This window comes from Parus major, chromosome 11, assembly GCF_001522545.3.
Source record: "Parus major isolate Abel chromosome 11, Parus_major1.1, whole genome shotgun sequence".
NCBI classification, from domain to species: domain Eukaryota; kingdom Metazoa; phylum Chordata; class Aves; order Passeriformes; family Paridae; genus Parus; species Parus major.
The window spans coordinates 17,802,189-17,829,705 of NC_031780.1; the positions used below are offsets into that span (position 1 = coordinate 17,802,189).

The 27,517-nt window shown below is 40.4% G+C and overlaps 1 protein-coding gene across 1 annotated transcript in view; it reads right to left on the reverse strand.

The window, feature by feature from the left end:
- The window catches only part of PEPD (peptidase D), a gene marked incomplete at its 5' end in the record, with an annotated part of 129,754 nt that overhangs the window by 33,427 nt on the left and 68,810 nt on the right, over positions 1–27,517 (reverse strand). Inside the window, 3 exons of the mRNA XM_015639564.2 lie at positions 2,807–2,955; positions 19,308–19,385; positions 25,266–25,334. Of these exons, the coding sequence (XP_015495050.2) occupies positions 2,807–2,955; positions 19,308–19,385; positions 25,266–25,334 (296 nt within the window). The remainder of the gene's footprint in view (positions 1–2,806; positions 2,956–19,307; positions 19,386–25,265; positions 25,335–27,517) is intronic.

The window sequence follows — 27,517 nt, forward strand, 5'->3', positions numbered from 1 at the left end:
CAAAAGTTAATTAGGTTCATATGAGATTCAAACTGAAAGAAGTACAAATCTCTGAATTAAATACAGCTAAACAGAATGTTTAAGGTTGCAGGCAAGCTGTGTCCTTCCATAAACACAGTTATGTAACCCAGGATTTGGTCAGTGACTCTCCCTAAAGTACTCACTCCTATCTGGCAGTAGAAGGACCCCAGGAATCATTAACCCCCTGATGACAACTGCTAGATGTGCCCTGTGACCCTGTGCCACAAGGCACAGCTCTGCAGCTGGGGATAAAGCCCATTTCCAGCAGCTGCTGACTGTGCTGTGCCCACTCTTGCTCATCCTGCTCCAGGAAAGGCTCCTGCCACCTCAACCTGGCTGTCTTTGATCTTAGGGAAATGAAGCTTAGCAAAAATAACAGCAACATGAATATAGGCTCCATAATCCAGCAAATCTCACTAAAACATGATGGCTCTGGATTTTAAATTTAGATTTAAATTCAGTGCCTCTAATCCTGCAAGCTCCTCTGCCTCTTCTTTTGGAGACCCAAAGCATTACAGGGAGAAGAGACACTTGTGAATTCACATCATGATTTCCTGCTCCCCTCTGTGATAGTACCTGGCTCCCCCAGGAGCAGATCCTAGTTCTTTAGGCAAGGAGCTCACAAATTAGGTTTGTTTAAGGAGGCTGCAGCCTCTCTCCCTGGAACATCTCCCTCTGGCCAGCACTGACAGTGCATCAGTTGGCACCAGCCCCCTGAGGGGCTCTGGGGTTTCTCAGCAGCCTGACAACATCAGGGGTTCCATTTCTTCTTTTTCAGAATGCTGAGGAGATCTTAGAAAGGACCTAAAAAGCAGACTTTTCAGATGGTGAAAATTTTTGCATGTTACTAGACTCTTAATGGGATATGTAATTCAAGAGTCCAGGTTGCATTTCATTCACTCTGAAGTACAAAAGAAATGAAACCAATGAACCAGGCCACAGACTTTTTTCTGTAGATACAAAATTCATGATTACTAGTCTCATAAAGAGTGTAAATGCATTTGCACTGTTCTTCCAAAGAGGCAAGACAACAATAAGAACAGAAAGTTCAGTCCCTTTTTCTGCCAGAGATTAAGAATGATTTGTCTGTCTGTGGGTCTCCAGCTCCCAAAGCTTGTAAAAGACCCTTGCAACTACTTCTCAGAAATACTCAACTTACTATGTCCTTATTTTCTGACACTGTAAATAAAGTGTTCAGCAAACTGAAAAATTCTCTATGCCATCCTGAGCACAACATCATATTAGCTCTCAAATTCTGAAGGCAGTATATTTTATTAGCATAAAATACTGCTAAAAATGTTACATGAAATTAAAGGTGACACTGAAATGCAATACAACCTGTGAAGAGGAATAGGGACGAGTCTTCAGAGGAGGAACAGCAGATGATGAAGAATGCATATTGTTATTAAAATAGCAAAATATCTAGTCTCATTTTGCAAATAAGCATCAAGTGTTATTTCCCCTGATGCCTTGAGAGGCTACCTAAAAGACAGGCTAGGGAGTGTTAAAGGAATAAAGTAAGTATTTATTAAAAGGCTTTCACAAGATACACCTTGGGCAGTACAAGAGCCAGGCCAAGGCTCTGCCCTAGATGGAGAACAGATCATGAATTTTCACATTTTTCTAAGTTTTGGTCCATTTCCACATTGGGGTTAATTGTCTAATTACAGTTTCAGGTGATGAAGTCCCATCCTCCCAGATTGCTCTCCTCTATTTGCTGTTTGTACTTTTTGGGCCTGAAGCTGCAGCTGTGTCCTTGGTTCTGGGGCTGGGAAAGGACTGTTGTGTCTGCCTGAGCTCTGAGCAGAACTCACTGACACTTCATGTGAAGTTCAGAGTTATGAACCAATGCACTGCAAATCTGGGTAATATGAAAGCTAAAACTTAAGGCATCACTCCTTGCAAGCTGCTCAAATAAACAGTGCTGCTGCCAGCCTGTATAGCAGGAAAATTGCTTCTGTTCCAAGTGGAAATGCAGAAAGCACATGCACTCAAGGCCTGATGACTGAAGATTAATATGGCACATTTAAAGGATAAGTGGGCTTTGTGCATCAAGTACATTTTTCTCAAAGATGTTCCATTAGCAATACTGAGAAATGCTCAAATACCTTCACCACTGACAAAATCACAGTAGCAGCTAGCTTTAAAACATTTATTTGCTGCCCTGAAAGCAGAATGAGAGAAAAATAAGGCTTTCATTAAGCCAGACAGTTGTTTCAAATGAAAATGTATATTTGTTGAATCAGTTTGCCTGCAATTTAAAGACATACAGTGAAGTACCCAATAGCCAGTGCTTTTGAAAGCTTTTTAAGGCTAATTATCCCTCCCAAAAATGCACACTCCATCCCCTTTTTCAACAGAAGATTTCTATTGTGCCTACACATAAAATACAGAAAATGCTTAAACCAAACTGAAGCACAACTGTGCTCACTCGAACTCTGACTTCAGCATTTCACATAAGATTCCTAAAAAGATGGCTGTGTAAAGACACATCTGAGTAACAACTGTCACTCTTAGATGAAGGGAATTAAAATAATAATAATAATAAAAAAATTAAAGGATATTATTAATTGTGTTAATAATTGTTTCTATGCTATGTCTTTAAATGTGTATGGAAAATGTTTTGTATCCTATCTCTGTATTTTAGGAGCTGCTTAATCATGAAAATTAATTTTATCATCTTATTCCCTTCCAACACTTTCTGAAATGCAAACATCATAGATTTGGCAGCCTGAATGCTGCTACCAAACCTCTCAACTCCTGCTGACAGGCACTGATCTTTTACCTGGCTTGACTGCTTTCATCACTGCCCGTGATGCCTTCAGCACAGCCTCATAGATGGCCCTCTGGTCAGCACTGAACTTGCCATTGGCAGGGAAGGTGCAGGTGATGTCAGAGCCATAGCAGTAATATTCTCCTCCCATATCAAACAGGCTGAAAAGGAAACACAGGGGAAAGAAATGAAAATTTAGTTCCAAAGAAGTAGTAGAACGTAGTGGACCTTTCTGTTGCTCTGCACTTCAAATCATCTACATTTTGGTAGAACACCAATATAATCCCTGCTTGAACACTGTTCTAATTAAAATGGGATGACAGCCCCTTGGAATCTCCTGGCAGAAGGGTATCTGCATTCCATATGGCTTAAATGGACACCCTTCTGGGGCTGTGCTGGTCCAGGATGGGAATGTTCAGAGAACACAGAAAGGAAGATAAAAAGTACATGAAGAATCCACTTTAAGCTCCTCTGTGGCAGTTTTTTACGAATTCTTCTCAGAAGAAAATATAAGTCATTTTTTCCTTTCCTGAAAAATGCTAGCACCACATACAGCACCAGCATGCAAAACAGAATCACACTTAACAAAGAAATGTTAATGGAATAAGGATTATGGAAAGATCCAACCATAAAAGTACACACTGTACAGCTTTCTGCATCAGAAGCAAAAGAAAGAAATTAGGAAGTGCTTTCTTTTATGGGGACAAAAAAACTGGCTTACCCCTTGAGAAGTACATTTATTCTATACATGAATAAATGACTCACCACTGATTGCTCAGCTGCCAGAAATCAATCTACAAGAACAGCAAGTGGGACTCCACACCCTTGTGAGGACCATGTAAGACATTTGCAGTGCTGTGCTTCTCAAGCCTGTTTGATAAGGCTTTCATTGCCTTCAGCAGGCTCAGAAATCAGTAAATAACCAAATAATCATTTGGACCAGACAATAGTTGAGCAAATAACCCCCTTGGTTCATCATATACTGATTACAGGAAGGCACATTATACATACAAGACTTTGATCTTGATACAGTATTTGTGTGACCTCCTGATTTCTATGGTAATGAGTCAGATCTGAAATCTGTGAATTTAAGTCTTCCAACCACGCCAAACTGCTATGAGAGGCTAATCACCATAAGAAATATGATTTTCCTTCGCTGTGTTTGAAAACCTTGGAGTTTTCCTCCTCTTGCTCTTTTTTCACAGCAGGGTCAGTCAGAGAGCACAAGCAGAAGGCAGGACACTCCACTGGGGCACCCTCCCTGCCACTGAGTCCTAATTACAGCAGTAATTAGGAAAACTCTGCAGTGTAGCTCTGTCCCCAAGCAGCATATGTGACTAGGTGAGGATAAATATAAACTGCCACAAAAAGTGCTACCACACTGCTGTAGCTGATCACCATTTCCAACCCAACTGCTACTGAAAGCAATGAACAGCAAGTAAACAAAGGCAACCGTGAGAAAACTGAAGAATATTGCAGCAGGGCTAGGATTAGGATTAGGATTAGGATTAGGGTTAGGATTAGGGTTAGGTTAGGTCTTGCTGCATTGCACACACAGACACACACTCATGAAAATTTACTCCAAGAACTTTTCAAATCCACTTTACAATTTCCTCCATGAACAAATCTCTGCACTGAGTGAATCTCTGCACTGAGTGAATCTCTGCCCTGCCTGAAGTCTTTGCCAGCCTCCCCAAACTGGGCAAGGTTCAGCTGCAGAGAGACTTGCAGGACCGGAACATCAGGAACAGCCCTGGTGGCTGCAGAGCTGTGCAAGGCTTAAAGCTGCAGAAGCAAAGAGAGCTGCAAAGTTAGCTGTGTACACACCTAATACAGCACCACATTTGTCACTTCAATATGGAACATGGAATTAATCCAGAAAGTTGTTAGTTGAAAAAAAAGATATAAAACAGGCAGCAAATGTCAGAGCCACAGGGTGAAAAAACCACGACTGGACACCAACATAGAAACTGTAAGCCAGCCTGGCCAAACCTCAAAAACAGAAACCATATCAACACTGCCTAAGTTTTGATTTTAGGGTTAGACTCACTTCTAAAATAACTAAAGATACACATAAAAAAATCTACAGATACAGAAAAGGAGTTGCAGCAACTGAGAATCATGGAAGAAGCTGCTACATGCTGTAATGTACCAACAAGAACAGATCCGCTCTAGATCTTTGAACACACCCCAGACTGACCCTTTCAAAGTCACAAATCAAGTTTCAAGATGCTTTGTGGGTTCTGCAGCAGTTCTGTGGCCTAACTCTGTTGCATTTACCAGTGTAAATGCCCATATTCAGCATGGTGTCAGGAAAGATGTGACTAACAACTTGAGAACCTGTACATGTCTACTGGAAGTTGCTATGCTTTGTGTATTTTATTGTAAATTTTACATACAAAGTAGTTATTCTGAACTTACCAGAGGCAGAATTTTACCTATGTCTTTAACCTTACAATTATCAGCATTTTCTCAAACCCATTCATCACTCAAGTGGCTGTTAAATAGTTTTTGAGTTACTGGAGAACTGAGCAATGGGAAAAAAATATCACAAAGCTAATGGTACACCAAAACAAGGCTCACAAGCTAGGAAGTACCATTTGTTCAGGTTTCTTGGCTTCCAGACAAGAGAAGACATGAGGGAAGATGATCTTTCAAATTCCACCACAGATCACAGCACAGCATCCAGCCTGTATGCTTCAGAGAGAAAGCATCCAAACCAAATGGGACATCTGGGAGATATTTTGGCTCTTATCAGGAATTCTCTTCCATTTAACTTCAGTTGGGAACATATCCATTAGCTAAAATGTTGCCCAAGACATGGAAATAGCCCAAATATTGTAGTTAAACTGAAAAAAATAATGGGAGCCTGAGAAGATCCCAGTTTCATATATTTGCTTGCCAGGCAAAAGAAATGGTGAAGCACATTCGTATCAAATAAAATACTATCTAGCTACTATCTTTTCCTGTTGACTAACCAGAAAAAAAAAATTCTAAAAGAAGGTTCCTTAGAAAAAATACATTTATTTTACCCTGGAATTAGATGGTAAATTGCTAGTGAAAAAGATACTATTAGTGCATTCTAGTTTGTTCTCAACTGCATGTACAAAATTACCTGTCTGGTAGTGCAGTCTTAAAAGGGTCACATACAGAAAGAACTATTTAATGTTATTTGGACTGTTATCAAATTTAGCAGCAATATAAGCAAATTAAATGCAGAAATGAAAATAGGCCTTATAGGCATCTTGATCTATAGCTTACCTCTTAAGAGCTGTTTAAATCAGATCAACATATGCAATAATATCATAAACATTCACCAAAGCCTATCATATTTCCCTTTTAGATAAATTAAGTGCTATGCATCTAGCAGACTGTGTGTGTCATTACATACACATTGCATATACATTACATTTTGTACAACAAAAATTAACTGTGAATTCAGTTTTCTGCTCAGTGATGAAAAACTTTATTCTAAAAATACCATTTTACCACTCCTTTTTCAGCAAGAACACAATTGTGAATTGCTGATTTCAATGAGGTGATATGTCTGAGGCTGTCAGGTTTCTGAGGCACTTGAAAGGGATGCTGAACAGAGCAGTGGTGCTGACCAAAGAGAGACATTAGGTTTTATGTCAAACTGTTCATCGATTTAGCTTGAAGCTGAGGAGGTCAGCTCAATCTCTTTCAAAACCTTCTGACAGAGAAGCTAGTCTTGCTTTGCATCATTTTGCTGGGAGCAAAAGCAACAAACAACTCCATTTCAGGGTGAAAAGTGCATGATGTATAAAGGAGATTTAACAGGCAGAAGACCTGAGCACCCCATGAAAATCCCATGCTACTGTTTCAATTTATATCCTAGAAGGACTTGCAAGCTATACCATAAATAAAAGATGCATAGCAAAAATAGTACAAACTACTGAAGTATGGGCACTAACTAAAACTGGACAATGCAAAGTGTAAGAAAAATCAGATAACCTGCCAGTTTCTCTACTGACAGAATGCCTTGCTTATGTACCAGTAATCCAACATCAGCCAATAGTGTCAGAATACAAGCTGCCTTCTGCCTGCTTCATAAATCACCTTCAAAATTACCTAAGAGCATTTAATTCCTTTCACAGGGAAAAATATAAACCCACAAATTTTGCACATAAACCAGTATCACAGTCAAAAAGAAGAAGAAACGTGTGTGACATGGCACAGCCTTGCAGAAAGGCTTGGCTGGACTTGTCCCTCCTGACAGAGCTCCCCAGCCCTTCCCAGCAAGTCCCTGCAGCGGTTCTCCCATGTACAACCCAGCTGGGGCTCTGCTCCCCAGGCAGCAACCCAGGAGGGAAGTTTGCAGCAACCATTTCAAGTCCTGTCAATTTTAAAGTGAGTACAGGTTTGTAAGTCAATGCTGGAACTGAAACACGATGTGATGCACAAAAGCTCCTTTCCCCTCCTGTCCCTCTGAAACGAAATGGATGAGTAAGACACGGCTGCGTTACTTTCACAGAATATTGGCACCACAAAATGCAGATTTATAGTTATGGTTTTTGCTTCCAAGCCAAGCATTTTGATATTGATTTTAGCTTTCTTAACCTTTGACTGTGAAGCACCACAAAACACTTTGCGTAACACTTCAGATTTGAACACTGGACTATAAAGAGTCACAGTTCTTTTCTTCATAAAGTCACTGTATAGCATTTTTTAAAAATAAAGCATCATCTTCCTTTAAGCATGTGTTTTACTTTTATAGGCTTGCTGACACTTTTATTGTCAAATAATTTGAAACTGCCAGGCAATGAAGCAAATTATGGCCAATATCACAATGGGAAGCAATACTTTATTTGGGATATCTGAGCCATGTGTATGAATTGTTATGATCCAACCACCAACCCAACCCAAAGACAAGCTCTCGCAGGCATTTTTTGGGAAGCCTACATCTACTCCCACGAGCTAACACATAAAGCTGTCACCTTCCTGCTCTACAGATCTGCTTGATCTGTACACTCAGAACTGGATCTCCTCATGGTAGTTATAAAATAATTACTCTTGTGCAGTTGTTAATGTGGCAGAGAGATGAGTGGGGTGAGTGCAGGTGGATGTCCTTGTGCAATGCACCCTGACACCGTGTCATCCTGAGCATCACCTGCCTGCAACCCACGTCCTCCCCACAGTCTATTCTGAGGACAAAACCTTCCCTTCCCCTGGGTGGGATTGCAAGACTAGCAATTAGAAAACTGATATTGCCCTATCTTACCGTGCCCTCCTCACACCTCAGGTTAAACAGGTGTGAATACTGAAGCACTTTACTCAGCAACATTTACTGAGGTTTTAGAGGTTTGAGCCATTATTAAGCAACACACCTATGAGCAGCCACACAGATGAACTGGTGCCAGCCAGACTTAGGACAGCAGGAATTCAGGTACAAAGAGTCTTGTCTTCCTCTTATTGCCATAAAAGCAAGTCATCCCCAGCTGGAGATTTATCTGTGTGATCTCAGCATATTCTGCTCTGAGTTCACAGAGTGCACTTCATGCAGCAATTAAATCCTTAAGTATTCACACACTCACAAAATCCAACTGTTTGTTTGGTTAAACACTTCTAGGGCAATTTCAAGCTTAAGGGAACTAGGTATCAGCATTTCTATGAGATATGTTTTGGCAACAGGCCAACTGATTTGGAAATAGGGTGGTTTAATAGGAGACCACAAGAATGAATTATTGTAAATGATATCACAAGGAAGAAAACAGAGAGATAAGTGACAAATACTTTCTCATACACTTGCATCTTGACTAGCCAAGAGTTATCAATTAAAAAAAGCAACACTGGGTAAGATAACATCACAAACCCCAAGAGAGAATTGGGACAGTGTAGTGTACAGTCCTACCATGATCAGGAAGGGGTTTTTTAAGAGAAGCCTCAGTACAGCTTCCATCTGATATGGCAGACAAGGAACTTGTACTGGCTCTCAAATCCACGCTTGGCTCACTGGTTTAAAGCCAGGTTTTTGCCATTAGCACCCATGGAGATGCTGAAGAGCACTTAAAAAAGAGTTGGAGAATAATTTTTGTGCAGGAAATTTGATTCTGGGTATTCACAAGAAATCAAGCTTTTGTTTAAGCCTCCTGTTCAAAAGAAGAGGCTGTAGCCACACAGGTAAATTCATTTAGAGTTGCATGATTACTCTCACCCAGCTGCAAGTCAGGTAACCATGTGGTCCCACTCCTGTTGTTTCTCCTCAATTGTGTCTTTTCATGTTGTCTACCTTCTCTACGGCTTTTTTATCATCTTGTACCACTGTCTCACTTCACAGGCTTCCCCAAACTATCTTAAAGATAATGGGAGGCTTGCCTCAAACTTTTCTCACAGAAGATGACAAGCTTTGTTCAGATAGAAAGTGTGATAAAAATAAATATCTCTGTCTACACTGAATTTTGAAGGAGAGAGGATTGCCTGCCTCTATCTCTACAATTCCAACTACAGAGACTTCAGTGGCTGTAGCAAGAATGCACAGAAGTTGGAGCTGGCTGGATTAAAAAAGGAAAAAGAAAAGAAAGCAACCAAACACAAAAGCTTCAGCAGGTGTTGGTGCCTGCACTGCTCAGGGCTTCCCCTCACTGTCACAAACACAGGCACACAGAATCACACCAGCAGTGTGGAGGGGGTGGGTGCTGTACCCTGGCAGGGAGCTGTGCTCCTGCTCTGCTGCTTCAGCCCTGATGCTGAGAAAAAAACAACAACTGTGTGTGGGAGTGTCCTCTCTTACAATAATTTGTGCCAAGCAGACCTTCAGATCCATTCCTCCCATAGGATATGAAATCTAAATCTCACTGAATCTACCAAATGAGCTGCATGTAAGAGCTGGTTCAGCAAACACCCACACATAGTAGTAAGATTGCTATTTTCATACTCAGGCTAAGAAGGAGTCTCTTGCTTACAGCATTTATCTCTTGAAGAAATCTGTGACAAGATCCTTAAGCTTCTACGCTAAAACAATCAATTTCCACGCCAAATATAAGCCTTCTTCTACCCCCATGCAGTTTGCATTAATGCCTTCTTAAAAAGGTTAAGTTTGCCCAGAGCAAAGAGACAAAAAAATCTTGTGATTGGCTTGTTCATAGATAAATTTGCCCCCAGGTGAAATTCTCAGGGTTTCAGCTAAAGCAGAGGGATGTTTCTGATTCAGAGGTGCTGCACAGGAATAACAAGTACTGGGAACACCATGCCACTGCTGCTGGGTTGGGGGAAGGAGGTGGCAGCAATGAGGGCTCCACAGGATGCAGAAGGCAGCTGAAAACCTCAGATCCATGCTGACAGTGTGCCAGAGACCAGGAGCAGGCTCAGGGGAAGTTCTGATGAAAGGGTTACCTATCTGACTTGTCTTTTTGCTGAATGGATGATTTATTTTTTCTGTCTTTACTACCCTAATTATTATTCATTTTTAACAGGCATGTTTAGTAAGCCTCTCAACTTACTCTCTTCAGCAGAGTATTCTCTTCAGCAGGTACAGCTTGCTGAAAAGTCAGCAGAGATGGCAGCAAACCCCAAGTTTTGGCTGGTTTCCATCCTTTAGGAGCCTCCCCATTGGAAAGGCAGTATCTGGGGCACTCATGGCTGCAGATGACTTGCTCAAACAAGGAGCAAGGAAGTCAGAGCTGCAGGGAAGAGAGGGGTGCATTCAGGGAGAACTTGTATTGGCAGCTGACTACTTCCCAATCAACACCACAACAGCAAACCTCACTGGCTCCTCACCAGAGAGTGTCTCACCTGCACAGGTAACAACAGCACTGCTCCCTTTGTAAGTTATTAAACTTCTGCAGCTGACTAAACCAGTCCATTTCCAGATCCTGCTGAGAAGTGGAAGGCACTGAAAGTGAATTGTGGAAGTCTGATAATTCCAGTACAGGCCACGATTCTTGGGTGGTGACATTGAGAACTAAAAGCCTGCTTTGCCTTCCAGCAGCTGTTTCTGGACACTCTGACTGTGCTGCCCAGCCTTGACAAACAACCTCAGAGAGCACCTGAACAGCTGAAGGGTCAGAGCTTATTTAATGGTTTTACTCTAAATACTGCCAAGTTCTCTTCCATGTGTGTATGTGCATGCTCACACACATGTGTCCATGAAAGTAAAAGGCTAACACCTCCAATGTTTTTCCACGATGAAAACTGGGCCAGTGTCCAATGGCACAGGTTCACTGAAGTTTTTTTGACAGCCTGTGATTTTTTCATTGATTGTTCAAGCAACCTGCAAATTATCAGTTCTCAAATGGAACAAAACAGACAGGAGTTTTAGAATACAGAAGCTGACAAGTGAATGAAAAACCCCTGAGAAGACAGCTGCTAGCATTTCCATAGACATATCCAGAAGTTCAAGCCAAGTGCACAGTAGTGAAGGTAGCAATGAGTATTTCCAAAGAGGAGGCTGCCTATTCCCCAGCCAAGCCTGTTGTTTTGCCTGTAAGGACATTTCTTTCCTATTTGAGAGGAACACCCACTGTTCATGGCAGCACCTGAAGTGGAAGTGCAGCCCTCAACTCCTCAGTGGGCTCAGCACCACAGCAGCTCCTCCCGAGGCTCTGCCAGACCGTGCCTCTGCCACGGGGTAACAAAAGAGTTTCTGCACACACACAAGAGAAGATCTAGGGCTGACCCAAATCCAAGGACTGGGAAATACATCTGGTTCAAGGAGAGCACACAGAAGTTGTGTTGGGGGCTAACTGTACCTTCCCTCTGAGCCATACAGTGCTTTAAAAGCCAGGCAGACTCCCACTAAAATTGCATTTTGACCAATCCAGTTGTGTTCCCCACACCACTGAGAAAGATTTTGCTACTGAATTCTATCCAACACAAGCAATATCCATCTTCTATCACACTTAATGTGTATTTGTGTTAAAGACCACCACAAAAAGTAGATTACAAGTCCAACAGCAGCCAGTTTTTTTCAGAATATGCTGGAAATGCTACGCTAAAACTATGATAGATAAAACTCACAGATGACAATTAAAAAGACATTTCACATACATTAGAGACAGCAAATATTACAAGGAAGACCATAATAAAGCACTTAAAGGAAAGCTAAAATTTGTTACAGCAAACACACTGCTAATACTTAGTGATCTGGGCTTTGTATAAAGGCTTATACATTTCTGACAGCAAGCAACCTCACAGCCTGAATTAACCAGTACAAACAAAACACATTCAATTACAGCAAAATTATTGTTAATTCTAGCAAATACATTTCTCTATTTTTAATCAAATTCAATTTTTCTGAATTAGCATAAAATTAATATAGTCCATTGGTACAACAAAATGAAAAATACCTACACTTGATGAAAACAGTAAATATTAATCAAACGTCAGGAATCAAGCCAAAGGAATTATTTCAGAAATGGATAGCCAGTTAATTTTGCAATCAACCAGTAAGTAGTAGCAATGTACTTTGTATTATTATTAGAAACAAAACCATTACTACCAACAAGCTGTTTCAAAACTGCAGACTGAAAGCTAACCATAATTTTTACATATTATTACAGCACTGAACTTCAAAATGCATAAAAGTGCACAAGGCCAAATGAAAATACTAGTCTTACCCACATAAAATAGTTGAGTATTTACATCTGACACATTAACATCCTGAGATCTTACAAGCAGTGCTTTCAAGAAGTAATAAATACAATATTTTGTACTGTAGGATAGATGGTTGTAACAGCAGACACTGAAGGACTTGGGTTTGAAAAGGAAGGACTTCTACTATCTGATGGAAAAAGAGGGTCAGTTCCTGCTTTTTAAATGCAACATTGCCCCCACCTGGACAAATGAATTTTGGTTCTAGGTTGATATTGTAAAACTCGATAAAAAACTGAGAATTCCAAAAAGGAGTTTGGAAAACAGATGCAGAAAACTTTGATCATCTTTTCTGGAATACCTTTTTCAAACTCATGTAAATATTTTCTTCACTTACTGAAAATTTTCCAATATTTTCCTAAAAAAATGACAGCCACTCAGTACTCACAGAAAGTCTTACACTTACTCATTCCTCCAAAGAAAAGAATAGTGCATTTCCTACAAATAAAACTGTATAATATTACAATAAATATGCAAATACCATTTCAATGCAATATGTATACTGCACAAGCATAATGTCTGCATATATAAAATATAAATACACAGATTATACATGAACTGACAAATATTTTGATTCTAGAAAATTTTATATTATGCTTTGAGATCAAAGAATTCAAATCAGCAAAGCATCTTTTATTTTAGCTAATAGAAGGCTTAGCCATGAACAACTGAATCTGGCTAGCTCTTGCAAGAAGCAACTTTCTTTAGTGATATTCTTCACAGAATCACAGAATAGGCTGAGTTGGAAGGGACCCAAAAGGATCACCCTGGCAGCACTGGCAGCCTCAGGGCTGGGACCATTCCCTGGGGAGCCTGGGCAGTGCCAGCACCTCTGGGGGAAAAACCTTTCCCTGATATCCAACCTAATCCTCCTTCTTCACACACCTTGGGGTGACCAGCCACTCCAGGGCGCCTGAAAACTGTCACTTCTCAGTCATTAAAAATAAAAAGCCCCAAACATTCAACATCATCCCTCTGCTTCATCCAGAACAACCTTTCACAACTACCTGTACTTGCAGCCAGGAAAAACTCCCTGTATGAACAGAGCTTCTGAAATGACAATAGGAGAGGTGCCAGAAGGATCTTTTGAGAGCACCACAGGTAATAATAAAAAGAAAACACCAAAAGCTACGTACAAGTGCCAAACGGAAGGAAGCAAACCCAAATTTGACAACTTGAGCAGAACATATACATGTAAAGGCAGTGCTCCCAGAAGGCTGCTGACTGTTTGCTCTGGCAAGTAAAGGACATTACCAATATGAAAACTTGGGCAAAACTCACTTCTTTCCACAGCTCTTATTTTAGTGCCCCCTGCTGTCAGCATTATTCTGATTTAAATTTGCACTGGGATATTAAAGAAAGAAGTAGAAACAAAAATATGCCTCAGAGTTAAACTATTCAGATAAAGGGTTTGTGCAATACTAGACAGTTCTCCATATCCCCAGCTCTATCATTTGACTCAGCAAATAACCATGCTTGTTGATATAGCCAAGACACTTTTAAATCATTTAACATTATGCTAAGATTATACTTTTATGACAGATGTGTTTGGTTTTGTGACACTAACAAAGCTTTCTGGTACCTGAACACAATAAAACTATTTCCAGGTAAAACTTCTTCCACTGTCACCCACAGCAGTGGTGGCACATCATGGGAACAGCAGTGGGAGACATTCTGAGTCACAATGATACTGTAACTCTGCCCAATGCTGTCATTGAAATCAATAAATTATTTCAATGAAACAAGTAATTAATAAACAATTATGTGAGTGTTACAAGAAACAGTCAAATAAAATTAAAGACACCATCCAATGATCCAACCTGCTTCTATTCAAACTTCTAAAAGCTGGTTTTATTTTATAAATAATAGATAGTCCCACTGTGAATACAAGGTTAATGGATTCTCTCTTAGGTCTGCTGCACTTCCCAAGCAGTTGATGCTGGTTGTACTCCCTTATTTATGCTTTCACACAAGCCCTGTTAATAAATTCCACTCTGGCCCTGGCTCCAGTGAGGACCAGTGTCCCTTTCCAGCTGCCAGGGCTGCAGCAGCCCCTGCCCAGGTGAGTTCTGTGTTCCTTGGGGTGTGGAGCAGACCCTGCTGCTCATTAACACTGTAACTTAGGAGGATATTTCAGAATGTTAAAAATGCCTCTTTTTTTCCAGCAGAATAGACAATTATTTTCATTATTTTGCAAAGCCAAAATGGACCTACTAACCCCCAAAAATATCATTAAGTGCTTGGAGGCAGTGAACCTGCCAATGAGTTGTTTACAAAGTACTGAATTTTCACTGAGGTAAATTTGTCAGATGTCATAAAAATACCAAGACCTGCAACTCATGTTACCTGCAGAAAAACACCTCAGGTAAAATCTGTATCCATTTCAGTTACATCTGGGGTCAGGCTGATTTTCTTACACTTCTATTATTTAAGTGTAAGCCTCATGATGAAGAATCAACCTTTATTTTAAGATCACAGCAGCATTTTCTATTTGCCAAACGTTGCAGGAGGCCTGCTGATCAACTGCAACAGAACAATCAACTCCTGTCACACATCTGGCATGTGGCAATGCCAGGGACCCACAAAGTCAGGCTGCAGATCAAATACAATTTTACTCAAAAAGCTTCTCAAATCAAAACACAAAATACACACTTCAGGTTCCCATCTCTGCTGGTTTCTAGAACAATCTAGACCACAAAGGTGAGCAAAGCCATTTGCCCTGTCCCAGGCTTCCTCTGCTGCACACGGCTTTGGTGTTCAGTGTCCCTTTGGCTCTCCCCACAGCCACGGTGTGACCCCACACTGCAGCACTGCCCACAAGGGCAGCAGGCAGAAAGAACGACCCAAGGCAATTCCATTCCATTATTTTTATGGAAGCTTTCATTTTCCAGATGGCAGATGCTGATTTGTTGGGACATCACTGTTCACAGAAGCACAATGGCTCTTACTGAACTCGTTCTGGATGCTGTTTCCCATGGCCAAGTCAAAACTGCCAGCCAAAGTCAGAGATCCATTTAGGAGAGTTGAAACCAGAGTTTCCACCTCCCACAAGGGCCCTCTAAGCATTGAACCAGTATCTTTCTGCAGTGTAAACAAAAGCAAAACTGCTCATGAGACACTTGCCCAGGAGAATGAGCCATGTGGGGGCTGCCGTTCCATGAGCAGCAGTCCCAGCTCACATTTGCTCTTGATTTGCACCTAAAGGACTCAGATCTCCACTCCTTCCATTTATTTGGGTTATTGTCTTCTTGAGTGGCAGCTTTTCATTTCATTCTACTCCTCACCAAACTTTGAAAGGCTTCTGGTTTTCCAAAAAGCTGGAAGTCTTTTGTGTGCAAGGCAAGAGATTGCAAACTACAAGTACTTTAGCTTCTGACTCCTCTTCCCCTACTACCAAACACAGCTACAGCCTCAGGAACAGAAGGGGTCTTGGCATCCAGTTAGTAATGCAACACCTGGAGAGGATGCAGTGAACCTCCTCAGTCCAGGGCTCAGCTCCAATCCAAACTGTCAGAGTTTTAAGATGACAGAAGAAAATCAGTATTTGTGAACAGCCCCATACATCATCACTGCAAGCTGTGATTTGCAACATTCCAAGTAGAAGATTTTATTTAAAGTTAATAAATTGACTACAGTGGTGACTCCTGATTATCTGGATGACTTTTCCAACCACAAAGACAACAGATACCTGCTTAGGGAAGGTGTTTGGTTTGGAGCCAATTGATAATTTCAATGTTCAGCACAGAATGCTATAGTACATGAATCATTTATACAAAACACTGACTTGCTGCAATTGGAGTATTTCCTTTTAGTATCCATACCAGTTAAATATCTGTATCCTGAATACCTAAACTTCCCTAAAATACTGATTTCTTTCTCTGTCAATCACAGTGCTTTGTGTTAGATAGCTATTTCAATATTTAACAGACTGAAAAGAATAGCCCTGCTTAGCAAGTCAGTGGGTATTAACAAGAAGTGTCAGAAATTCCCTTGATAGTCCTTTGTTTTGCACTGGGATCTTTTAGAGCAGAAGCTGTGCCTATAAAAAGGGTGGATTATGATGCACTATCAGAGATACAATTCCATACCAGTTTCTTACAGAAGCAATAAACCCACTTGATACAGGTTAATTTAAAAAAAAAAAAATAACAGCATAAAGGCAGGCTTTTCTAAACCTGCCACAGCTTTTGATGAAGAAGTCAGAATAACAGCCTTATAAAAAGATATAAAAATGCAACAGCACAAAGATTTTGGCCCATGATCTTTTGATACAACTAAATCCTTATTGCTTGTACTTTTAAAAGAGCAAACAATGCTTGCACTCAAGCATTTCACAGAAGCAAAGCCTCAGTCTTCCAAATGTATTTTTTTAATATTCAGGTGCTTAGCTGACTTATTTATGATATTTACTGCACTGCACTGCTTTGTACATAGAAAAACTGAGCAGCACATTTCTGCAAAACCCATGAACACTATTCATATCCACTAAGTAATGTTAAGAAAAAGACATGAAATTCTACTGAATAATTTATTAAAAATCATACCAAATACCCAGTCTCTCAGTTCTATAACATACAACTCTATGAACAGCTAAATTAATGTTATGCCAAAATGCTGGCAGAAACAGAAATAACCCATAAAATGCTCTTACCTCTTTTTCACCAGAAATAAAATCTATTTTTTCCCCATGTTCAGGGCTTCCTAAGACTATCCAACAGAGGGCTCCCCATAGCTATTAAAAAGCTTAATTGAAAGCCAATATACAAATGCTAATAGACACAGACAAACCAGCACACTGTCAATTTAATGCCTCCTCTGTATGCACACACACACACCCCCTCCTACACCCAAATCAGACATTTGTCAAGTCACACAGTCACTTGGGTAGTGGCAGAATTTGTAGGCTGCTCATGCATGCTACACCTCAAGACTTTTCCTCAAACACAATTTTAAACTGTGGAAAACTGGTGTGTTTTTTAATTGTCTTTACAGAAATTAAATCACTTTTTCTTATGTTTGTTTTTTTTTAATTCTCCCTTAAGAATAAAATAAATGCTAAGAAGCCAGTGTGGAGCAGAGTGTGCTCAGTGAGTACCAGCCTGTGGGAGAGGCAGGGCAGTGACTGGAGCAGCAGGGACAGCCTTTGCTGACACCCCCTGCACCTGCAAACACCTTCTCAGCAGGAGCACAGTGCCACCACTTCAGCCCCAGCTTATTCCAACCTCTGGTAGACCTTGCTCTCTTTGTTGAGGCTGCTCAGCAGCTTTGAAATGCTGAAGTGATCGATGTATGTTTGCTAGGTTATGGTTTCCTGACACTGAGATACCTGAGCTTGATAAAACCCAAACATACTGTAAAGATTTTTCCAGTACTGCAGAAAATAAGAGTTTGTGAAGTCTTGTATGAGCTCTTGTGGTTTAAGAAGCCATCCACAAAACTGTCCTTGGAGACTGTAAGTGGAAGATTCCTACACATACCCTTCACCCTGAGGTTTCCCTCACAGTTTAAAGACCTTAGTTTTTAATATGGGTATCATAATGCATGGTGGCATATCTTCTCTCAGTAACACAGGCTGAGATTTCCTGTATGCTACACACCTTCTTTTTAATATTTAATTAATGACACAGCTGATGCACTTTTATATTGGTATGTCTTTCCTGAACAAAATATGCTCATAGCATATTATCTACTCAAACATAACAATCATAAATAAAAACTATAGCCCTGCAGTAAATTAACTTTAGCATTTGATGGGTTTAGTAAGCTATTAACCACAGATGAGATAATATATTAACTATTGTACAAGAAGCTCTTTAAAAGGTTCTTACAATATTATAAAGAAATTATCTATCTGTAATTCCATAAATTCACTGTGCAGCAGCTGAAGATGTGCCAACTTTGGCCAACAAGGCATATTTTTTAAATTCTGAGATTCAATTTGTTTTCCATAATAGGTTTTGAGCTTACTGATGATAATACTAATTTGCTTTTCTTCATACATTTACATTCCACTGTGAAAATACATACCTACACTCTTCCTGCACAGGCTACAAGGGTAATCCAGAACAATCCCTCCACTGAACATCAGTGATTAACTTCTCCAAAACTAGCTTTGCATTTTTATAAACAAAGGCTTTCTGGCCCGTGTCTCTGGAGGTGAAGCACGAAAGTCATGATCTGATATATTCCACATCACACAAACAGGTCTGTCTTTCAATTTATGGGAATGTGTTTGGTGCTTCCATTCACTCTGCTTTTACCTGCAGTGATACTGTGTGTGGACATGCAGTGCACACAGAGAAAGCTTCATGGTATTTGCAGCTGTATTACACATCACTAAACTCTAAGTAAATCTTTATAGGAAGTTTTTGGCATGACACAGAACTAGAAGCACCTTTCCCTGACCTGAACTGAGTTTGATGTCTTCACACATTCAAATCTCTACCTTCTTGTTGGGGTGTCTGTGTGCACATAGGCATTTGTAAGATCTAATCCATTCTGCAATTTGATGCAATTCTCTAAAAGTAGCCAGCACTCTCCTGATCCTCCACCCCACCACCAGGTTTGGAGCTGAGGTTCAGATCTGAGGCCCAAGAGCAAACTCAAATGAGGAATTTTGCAATGTCCTTGTCCTTAGAATACAGCCACTCCCTAAACTAAATTCTAAGTGCCTCTGGCCCAGAAGTGTTTGAAACAATATCTCCTTCTCCCTTTCAACTGGAGATGCAGGTGTACAGGACCTTTGGAAGAAACCAGAATAATTTGGCATGCAAAGCTACCTTCTATTTTAAAGATTCAGACTTTTTATCAGTATGCAGTCATCCTTTTCCTAAGAGTACATACAATTCCTGTATGGAAACAGCAGTAGCAAAGCAAAAACATCAAACTCTAACCCTTTACTTACCATAAGTCTCCATCTTCAATGGTCCTATCATTTGGGGCTCCAGCATGGCCATAGTGCAGAACAGATGAGTTCTCCCCACTGACAGGCAAAAAGAAAATGAGCACTATTAGTGGAAGAAGAAACATTAACCCACATATTCACACAACAAGAAGGCATGCTGTAAGCATCAGTGTATTCACATAAAAAGCAGCCTGTGAGAGCTGTTACAAGCCCTGCCCTGCTGTGGGCTGCAATTGCTACCCCACCACTTGTGCAGCAGAGATGGGCTTGGCACAGGAATTCTGCTGCTCTGGCTGCAGGACAGGACCTTGCTGCAGAAGGAACATGGCACAGTTCATATGAATGTTTCCTATCTCCATGACAGTGTAAAGGAAATAATTATGCACAAGTAATTCTTCACTTAACACACATTTATTATTTTCTGGTTGTTTTTTTTTTAATTACTTAGTGCTGTTTTTCCCTGTTTGAGGTTAAGTAGTCTAAGGCATAAAACAAACTAACTTCCACTGGAGTAAAATCTGACATTTGGAACACTCTAGGGATGACTGGGACTGGAGAAATTGAGCTGTCCAAGGGAACAGCTCCAGTTCCCCTCTGGCATGGCTACAGGTGGTCTCTGCTGGAGGGGATGCACTGCTTGGGGAACATTCACAGCTCACAATGCAGGTATGAAAACTGTCACTCTCCTCTTACCTGCTGTTAAAAAAATCACAATGCAAAGAAAAGAGTTTTACTCCTGGAAACCTTTCAGAGTAAACTGCTGATTCAGAAGAATAAAACAGCTCCAGAGAAGGATGGACACTTGTTCTGTTGTTCTGCAGTTCCATGATCCACTAGGTGACCTACATTTGGCCTTGGCATTCTCTCTTGCCTACTGATATTCCTCTGGGTCTATAAAATGTCAGTTAAGAGGCTGATAAAGATCTCAAGCTCTACCTGTTTTACTGTTCTCTTCAGATAGATGTTCTTGCTTTTTCTCTTCAAAAAGCTGGAAGAATTATATCACATCTAAAAATACACATGTTGGGACAGGGTTACTGCAGCTTCTCTCTGACCCCTCCAGCTCACTTGCCAGTCTGTACCTCAGCTTTCATCAAAACCTTTCATTGGTCACCCTGCTCAAATTTGGTTCTTTCAAGTTATGATGCTGGAACAGCTTTGTATCTTGGATGACAGGAATCCAAGGCTCAATTTCAATCAATCTTTTGTTGTATCTGCAGTAAATGTGACATTTGACACACTTCTCATGTTAGACTTCTGATATGTGCAGTTACAAAAACAGTAAGCATGCACTGTATCCAAAAAGAGATAACCTTAAAGATACATTAAGTACTTGTGATATTGGATATTTAACAGATCATCAGTCATTCAGATCATTTCATAAACAATGATTATGAAGTTGAAAGTAGTAGATTTCTGCAAGCTCTCAATCTAAATGGCTGGACTGTGCCCCTGGAAGTATTGAGAAAGACATGTGGCTGTGGCACCTGGGCACACAGTTTAGCAGTGAACTTGGCAGTGCTGGCTGGACTGGATGATCTCAGAGGGCTTTTACAACCTGAATAATTCCACATTGATATTTTGAAAACAATAAATATTTATTGTTAAGTATTTTTTAGCACTTAAGAATCACTATGTACTAAGACAGTGAAAGATGATATTTCAGAATCATGGGGATGATTTTCTGGTACAAAGTATACTTCATAAAATTATACACACTCCAAATAGAAAAATTAGAAAAGGTAAAAGTTGTTAAATCAAGAGTTAAAAAGCCCCACAGAACTAAGGCTGCAACATACTCATTTTGTCATGCTGGTCCAATGGCTTAAGCACAGTTTCACCACTGGCTGGCTGCTTTTTCCTTGCTGGATGCTGGACTTGAGAACCTCTGCTGCTGTGCAAATAGCTAAAAATGGACCCAGAAAGCCTGTATATACAAGATGAAGTCAGACATCAGCTTCTTTCTGAGATGTTCTGTCTCCTGAGCACTGTTGGAATATTTTCCACACCAGGACACTCTCAAAATTAGTTTGCTCTATCTGAAGAAGAAATCTGTAATAGGGCAATGGAGTGCAGTCAGAAGAAAAGGTCTTGTGTGTTCCCACGGTGTGCAGGGGAGCTGTGTTCCCAGCCCAGGTGACAGGGATGCAGACTGCTCCACCCCTGTGCTATCAGCATGGGGAGGGGAGGCTGCATCACCTCCTGCCTCAGGAACTCCCACCTGGAGAATGCACAATTCTGGGAGGATGGCATGTGGAAGGAACTGGAATGACCTTGCATGACACTGTTTGGTGTTTAAGGAAAAACACAAGAAATAATAAAAAATCATCAACAGCTGGGGTGCACAGTCACACTCCACAGCAGTTTGCCAGGATTTTAGCTGCAGACACTGTTCCTTATCTCCCTCCCAAACTGGGGATAAAGTAGGAGAAGCAAACAACACATGCACGTATTTATGGTCAACTTTTAAAAAGTTATCATGAACCTTAAGGGCATGACTCCATGCTTATGTATTTGCAGACAGCTCATTTACTTATCAAGATATGCTGGCACCCTCGGTGACAGATACCATACCAGTGCATAAATAAGTAATATACTCAAATTTGACAACTGTACAGATGCTTTCAACAAAACACATTGCAAATACAAAGATGAGGTGTTTCTTTTGCACATTTTAATGTAAAGGTTTGAGTTTACAAAATATTTCTGTTAAGCTCAGCACCAACTGTGATGGGAGCTGGGTGAAGGATCTGTTTTTCAGCACCGGTGGTGAAGTGTTAAGCAGGCACAATCTTTCTTGGCATTGGAGGCTCCTGATCTGTCAGGCACATCTTGGCAGTGTCACACACACGGGATCACAGCACACAGAGCACAGTTGGTGCTGGAGACCAGATCAGCACACCATATGCACTTCAGGGGTTTGGCTGCTGGGATTTATTGGTGTGAGAGGGGCTGCTCCCCTGGAACTGGCTCTGGGCAGATACCCTGGGCTCAACACTCACTAGCAACCACAGCTCCTGAAAGCTCTCCTGACTGCTTTTCACCCAAAACCAACCCAGCACATGCACTGCAGGACTGATCCCTGGCTCTGAGCAGGCCCTGCAGCTGAGGATGAGTGAGAGAGCCTGACTCAGGAATGCAAACCCAAATTAAGACAGCAATATGGAACCTCCAGCAGGTTCCTGCTAAGAGGTGCACATCCCATCTCCTCCCCAGGGTGCACATTTACCACTGTCCTGAGATGAAGACAGGAAGATGCTTCTGGAGCAATGCTACAGAAATTACATGTACCTAACAAGGTAAATGCTACAGCTAGCCAGAAACTGTTCACACTGATTCAGTGAGCCTTTCAAGGTGGCTTTAAAACAGTTTAAACAAAACCCCCAGCCACTGGCAAAGCAAATGAGCCTTCACTAGAAGCTGCTTCTTTCTCTCAGAGGCAACAGCTGCAAGGCCAAGCATTAGAGCCAAGTCAGGGTTTAGGATGAAGCACTGTGGGGAGGTGAGGATCACTGGCTTCACTGCTTTCTTTTCAGTCAGCACCTCTGAAAATCACTGCACACGAGGATGCCAGTGCTCACCTTCAGGCAGCCAACCTGAAAAATCCTCCAAGAGGTTTCTGTGTGTCTGTTTTTATTCCTCTAATAACTTGCTTCTGACTGGTGTCAAGACATGCTTTGTTACAGAAAGGATTGCACGAGGCAGCAGAAGAGCTGCAAATTAACACCACCGAGAGTGCAAATTGCAGTAAGAGATTCTGATTACTAGCAAAGGAAAACAATCCCACAAGATGCATTTTAGATCAGAAAGCACCCTGAAAACAAATTATTAGAAGAAAGATGAGAAATGTCAGCAATATTTTAAGAATAGGACTATGCTGAGCATCAAGCACTACAAAAAGTGTAGCTAGTAGCTCTTTATTAAGAACATCTAAAGAAAAAACAAAAGACCATTAACTAAAACTGGGACCTATTTCCATCATGACTTAAATCATCATAGAATCAACCCAGAAGAAAGCAATGGCTCCTTGGTACCCTAAGTCACTGCAGTGAATAATTCATTAGCTTTTGGACACCACTTGGAAGTAGCACTTTGTAAATGAGTGCCAAATACATCCAAGTATGCTTAAAAAATGCTCCCTTCCTCCTTTCATGGCACTTAGTGATGTCTGCACTTCAAACCCCTCCCCAGCTGCCAGCATTTGAAAGTATCACTAACTACAGGGCTAATCCTGAAGGTAACACCCTGTCACACTCATCAATGGGTGTTACCATTCTCATAATAACACTGAACACATTAAGCACTTCTGGTCACACCAAATATTCATTTAGCATCTCCTCAAGAATATAACACTGCACAGGAATAACAATAAATAAAGGTACCCATCACATGGCAAGTGATTTATTTCTGTACTGAAATATCTTATTGATTACTCCTTGTAATTGATTTCCAGATTCATCAGCATCTTTCTACAGAAATTTGAATAACAAACTTGATTTTTTATTTAAAAGGATTATTCCTTTCTACAGAAACTGTAATCAGGCCTGTAATCTAAAAAGGAAAGATCCTGTCAAAATATGCCCATTTTAAGTGTTCAGGAAAATACAAAATTCAGTGTGAATGAACAGAACATTCAAATATCCTAATTTCAAAAGCTATCTTTAGCTGTAAATGTAGTTAAGTGGAATATTTACAATGCATGCCATTTTCACAGTATTAAAAAATGTCCATTATTTTTGCCATTATTATGTTAATTGAATTCATTCATTTATTAGGAGCTAGCTTAAAACTGTTACTATTATTCATTCTTACTTCATCACTCATAGTCAGAACATAGAATACAAAGACTTTGGTCTGTAAATTGCTATCTCATGTAATTATTTTCTTTTTAATCAAGTTTGTCTGCACTTTTAATTCTAGTGGTAGGATACAATGCCAGCTCCTAATGACAACAGTGAGTCAAAAGTTTAGAGATGGAGTCTCATTTCACTGGGATGTCAATTCTCAAGTTATATAACAGTACTTAAACAAGTAAGTGAGCAAATTTTCAGACAATTTAGATACACAATTTGCCATAAAACTGCTCATGTTCCTGCTGCAATTTTGCATATAAATTGGAAAATTGCATTTACAAATAAGCAATTGAGCAAACTGCAGAAAGAAGTGAAGGTGTTAATTGTTCTTATTACCTTTGAAGCAATATAGCATTATTGTCATTAACATAAAAATTATCTTTTTTAAGTGTATGTGACTTCAGTGTAGGGCAAATTTTTCTGAGTAGCAGCAGAACAAGTGGAACATATACACCAACATATATGGCTCATCTGTCACACATCTCTGATTAGATTAATTCCACTAAGTAAGATTAATCTCTGCATGAAGCACACAGCTGTTCTTCAGCATGTATCCCACACTGTTCTCTTGTGTGTCTCTACAGCTGCAGGCAGAACTTTTATATTACTTTCCCCAACACAGGAACCTTCAACACTATCTGTTCAGCAAGAAGGAGAGCAAAAAATTCCAAATTCCAAAGAGATTAGTTTAATTACATCCTAATCTTTGAGACAAAGAATTTTGAGGATGGTAAGAAATACTTAAGGTGTAAATACTTTCAAAGAAAATACTTTCAAAGAAAGTATTTTTGGGCAACAGATAATAGCTCTAAAGGCCTTCTCCATGATGCTATTTAATAAAAAAATCCAACTGCAGCACAGGGCTGAACACAAACATGATCTTGGCAGCAGCAGCAGTCATTGGGAAACCTCTGGAGTGCAGCAGAATCTATTACCAAGTTATGTCCTCAGGAGACAGCCAACTACCTCTCCTTGTCTTTTCCAGTGAAAACAGGCTGGAACTCTGGTGGCATTTGCATGACATGCCTAAAAGGACCAATTTTACAAATATACAGGGGGAAAGTGACCATAACGGTGCACAGTTGAGTGTAAATCATCCTCTTACCTGCCACAGATGCAAGTGTAGGAGGTGTGGCGCATGCCACCTCGGGTATAGCAGTAGTGCTGGAACAGGCTGCAAAGAAACAGAGGTGGTAATTAATGATTTATGCAAAATCACCCCAAGACAGGGAGAAAAACAAATTCTGCTTGAGTACAGATGTGTTGGTGTAAATCCCCAGCTGCCCAACAAGGCTCTCTGCCCATTTCTGCTCAGCTGAACACTCCAATTGCCCCACATCACAGCTCAGCAGCCCTGCAGAGCTGCACGCGATTTCCACAGAGCCATTCAACAGCTCTGCAGCAGAGAACAGGGGCTCAAGTGCAGCTCTGTGACCTCAAATGGCAATTGCTTTCCTACCAAAAGGAAAATTACTGTTAGCAAGAGAGTTCATCTGACCACACAACAAACAGGATGGTAACAGTTAGAACGTTGAAGCTGGTAAAGCTGGCCAAAATCTCCCAAGTGGAATTGAGAAAATCACTGCATTGCTGCATTCCAGCTACAATCACATCCATGATCCTTCTTTTCAATCCTGCTGTCCTCAATATATGTCATGTAGATTCAGGAAAAGTGAAGTCCAACTAGCCCTTCATGGAGAAAAGAGCTTGCCAGATTGGTCAAAGCTCCTCAAAGTAATTTCATCCCTCTCATTTTTTAGCACCTCACAGGCACCTTCTGCTGGAAGCTGAACTAAATATCCCCTAAGCCTGATCTGCATCTGACTACACTGTTCTCCCTCCTCTCCAGACAAGGCAGCAGAACTCTCCTTTCACATAAAACCAGGCACTTTCTGCATCACAGTCTGGCTGGAATGGACAGTCTCATGATTTCTTGTCTGTAGCACAACAGACACGGAGAAAACGTAAGACTTCCTCAATTTCAGATTGTGGTACCTCTATGATCTTTCCCTGTCCAAATGTGGGGAAGAAAAATAACACAGACTCAACCCCAAGAGCAAGAAGATCATGTGGTAACACGAGGCCAAGTCTCCTGCAGCCTATAAAGAACAGCACAATGCAGCATTGTTTGTATTTGTGTGTGCTTGGGACAGGAAGGGAACAGCCCATGGAATTCCTCTTTCACTGCCATCCTGCTGGAGGAGCTGTTTGGCCTTGAAAAACATTACAATATTTTCATCTTCAAAGTCCCCTTCACATGAGGGCAGATGTGCCCAAAGCACAATTAATATGGGATTAGGTGCTTTACGAGCTAAGCACATATCATGGATCCTTTTATTCTTTTTGAAATATGTTCTAGTTACAATCCAATTCCCTGTAATACTGAATGAATTCCAAACCCTCATTTCTTGCAATACTGAAATCATTTCATTAACACAGAGTCATAATGGTGCTATTCAAAGAATAGAGATGTTGTGATTTTGTCCATATTCAGCAGCAAGCCACAGAACACAATTCAAATTCGAAAGATACTAAAGACATTACATGCTTGAAAATCTAAACTGGATTTAAAAATTACACAAAATGACGGTATTTAAAGAGAAACAAAAGAAAGCATACAAATTAATCACATATGAAAAAAGAAAAGCTTCTATTTAGAGACTCAGTAGAGGGATACCCTGTTTACAATATTGTGGTGGTTTACAAGGCAGAAAACACTAAGCTTGTTTTGGCCTGTAAATGAATAATGGCAATGAGTAGGTCAAATGCCAGAGAAGATGAGGAGAAACTCTGACACGGTGAGAACCCAGCAGAGATATCACCAAATTGAGCCAATAAAATTTATCACCTGAACTGACAATTTTTCTGACACAGACATTCTTTCACAGAAATGGACATTTCATATGGAAACATTTCCTTGCAGGCAAGGTTTACTCTGTAAGGCATGATGCTGTACACAAACATTTTGCACAATAATTATATTGTTATATATGTATAGTTATATTTTAGAAAGCAACTTCTAGTGCATTTTACAGCCCTTCACCTTAAATGATTGAATAAACTACGTCCTCTAGACAGCAACTTCCAGTAACCTTATAAAGAGCTTAAAAATGAAATGTAAAAATGAAATAATGGAGGCTCTAAACATCTTTCCATCATCAGTGATGCAGGAGAGCAAGGTTTATTTTTCCATATGACAACTGATCATATATTCATGGTGGTAATTAATATGAAACTATGCAGCCAGTAATGGTAGTCATCTCTTGCAGTACTTCCCGACTAGCAGTAAAAAGCAATAAATAAATTAAGACATGCTTTGTATAATGCAGCTGCTGCCTGAACTTTGTTTCTGTTTTC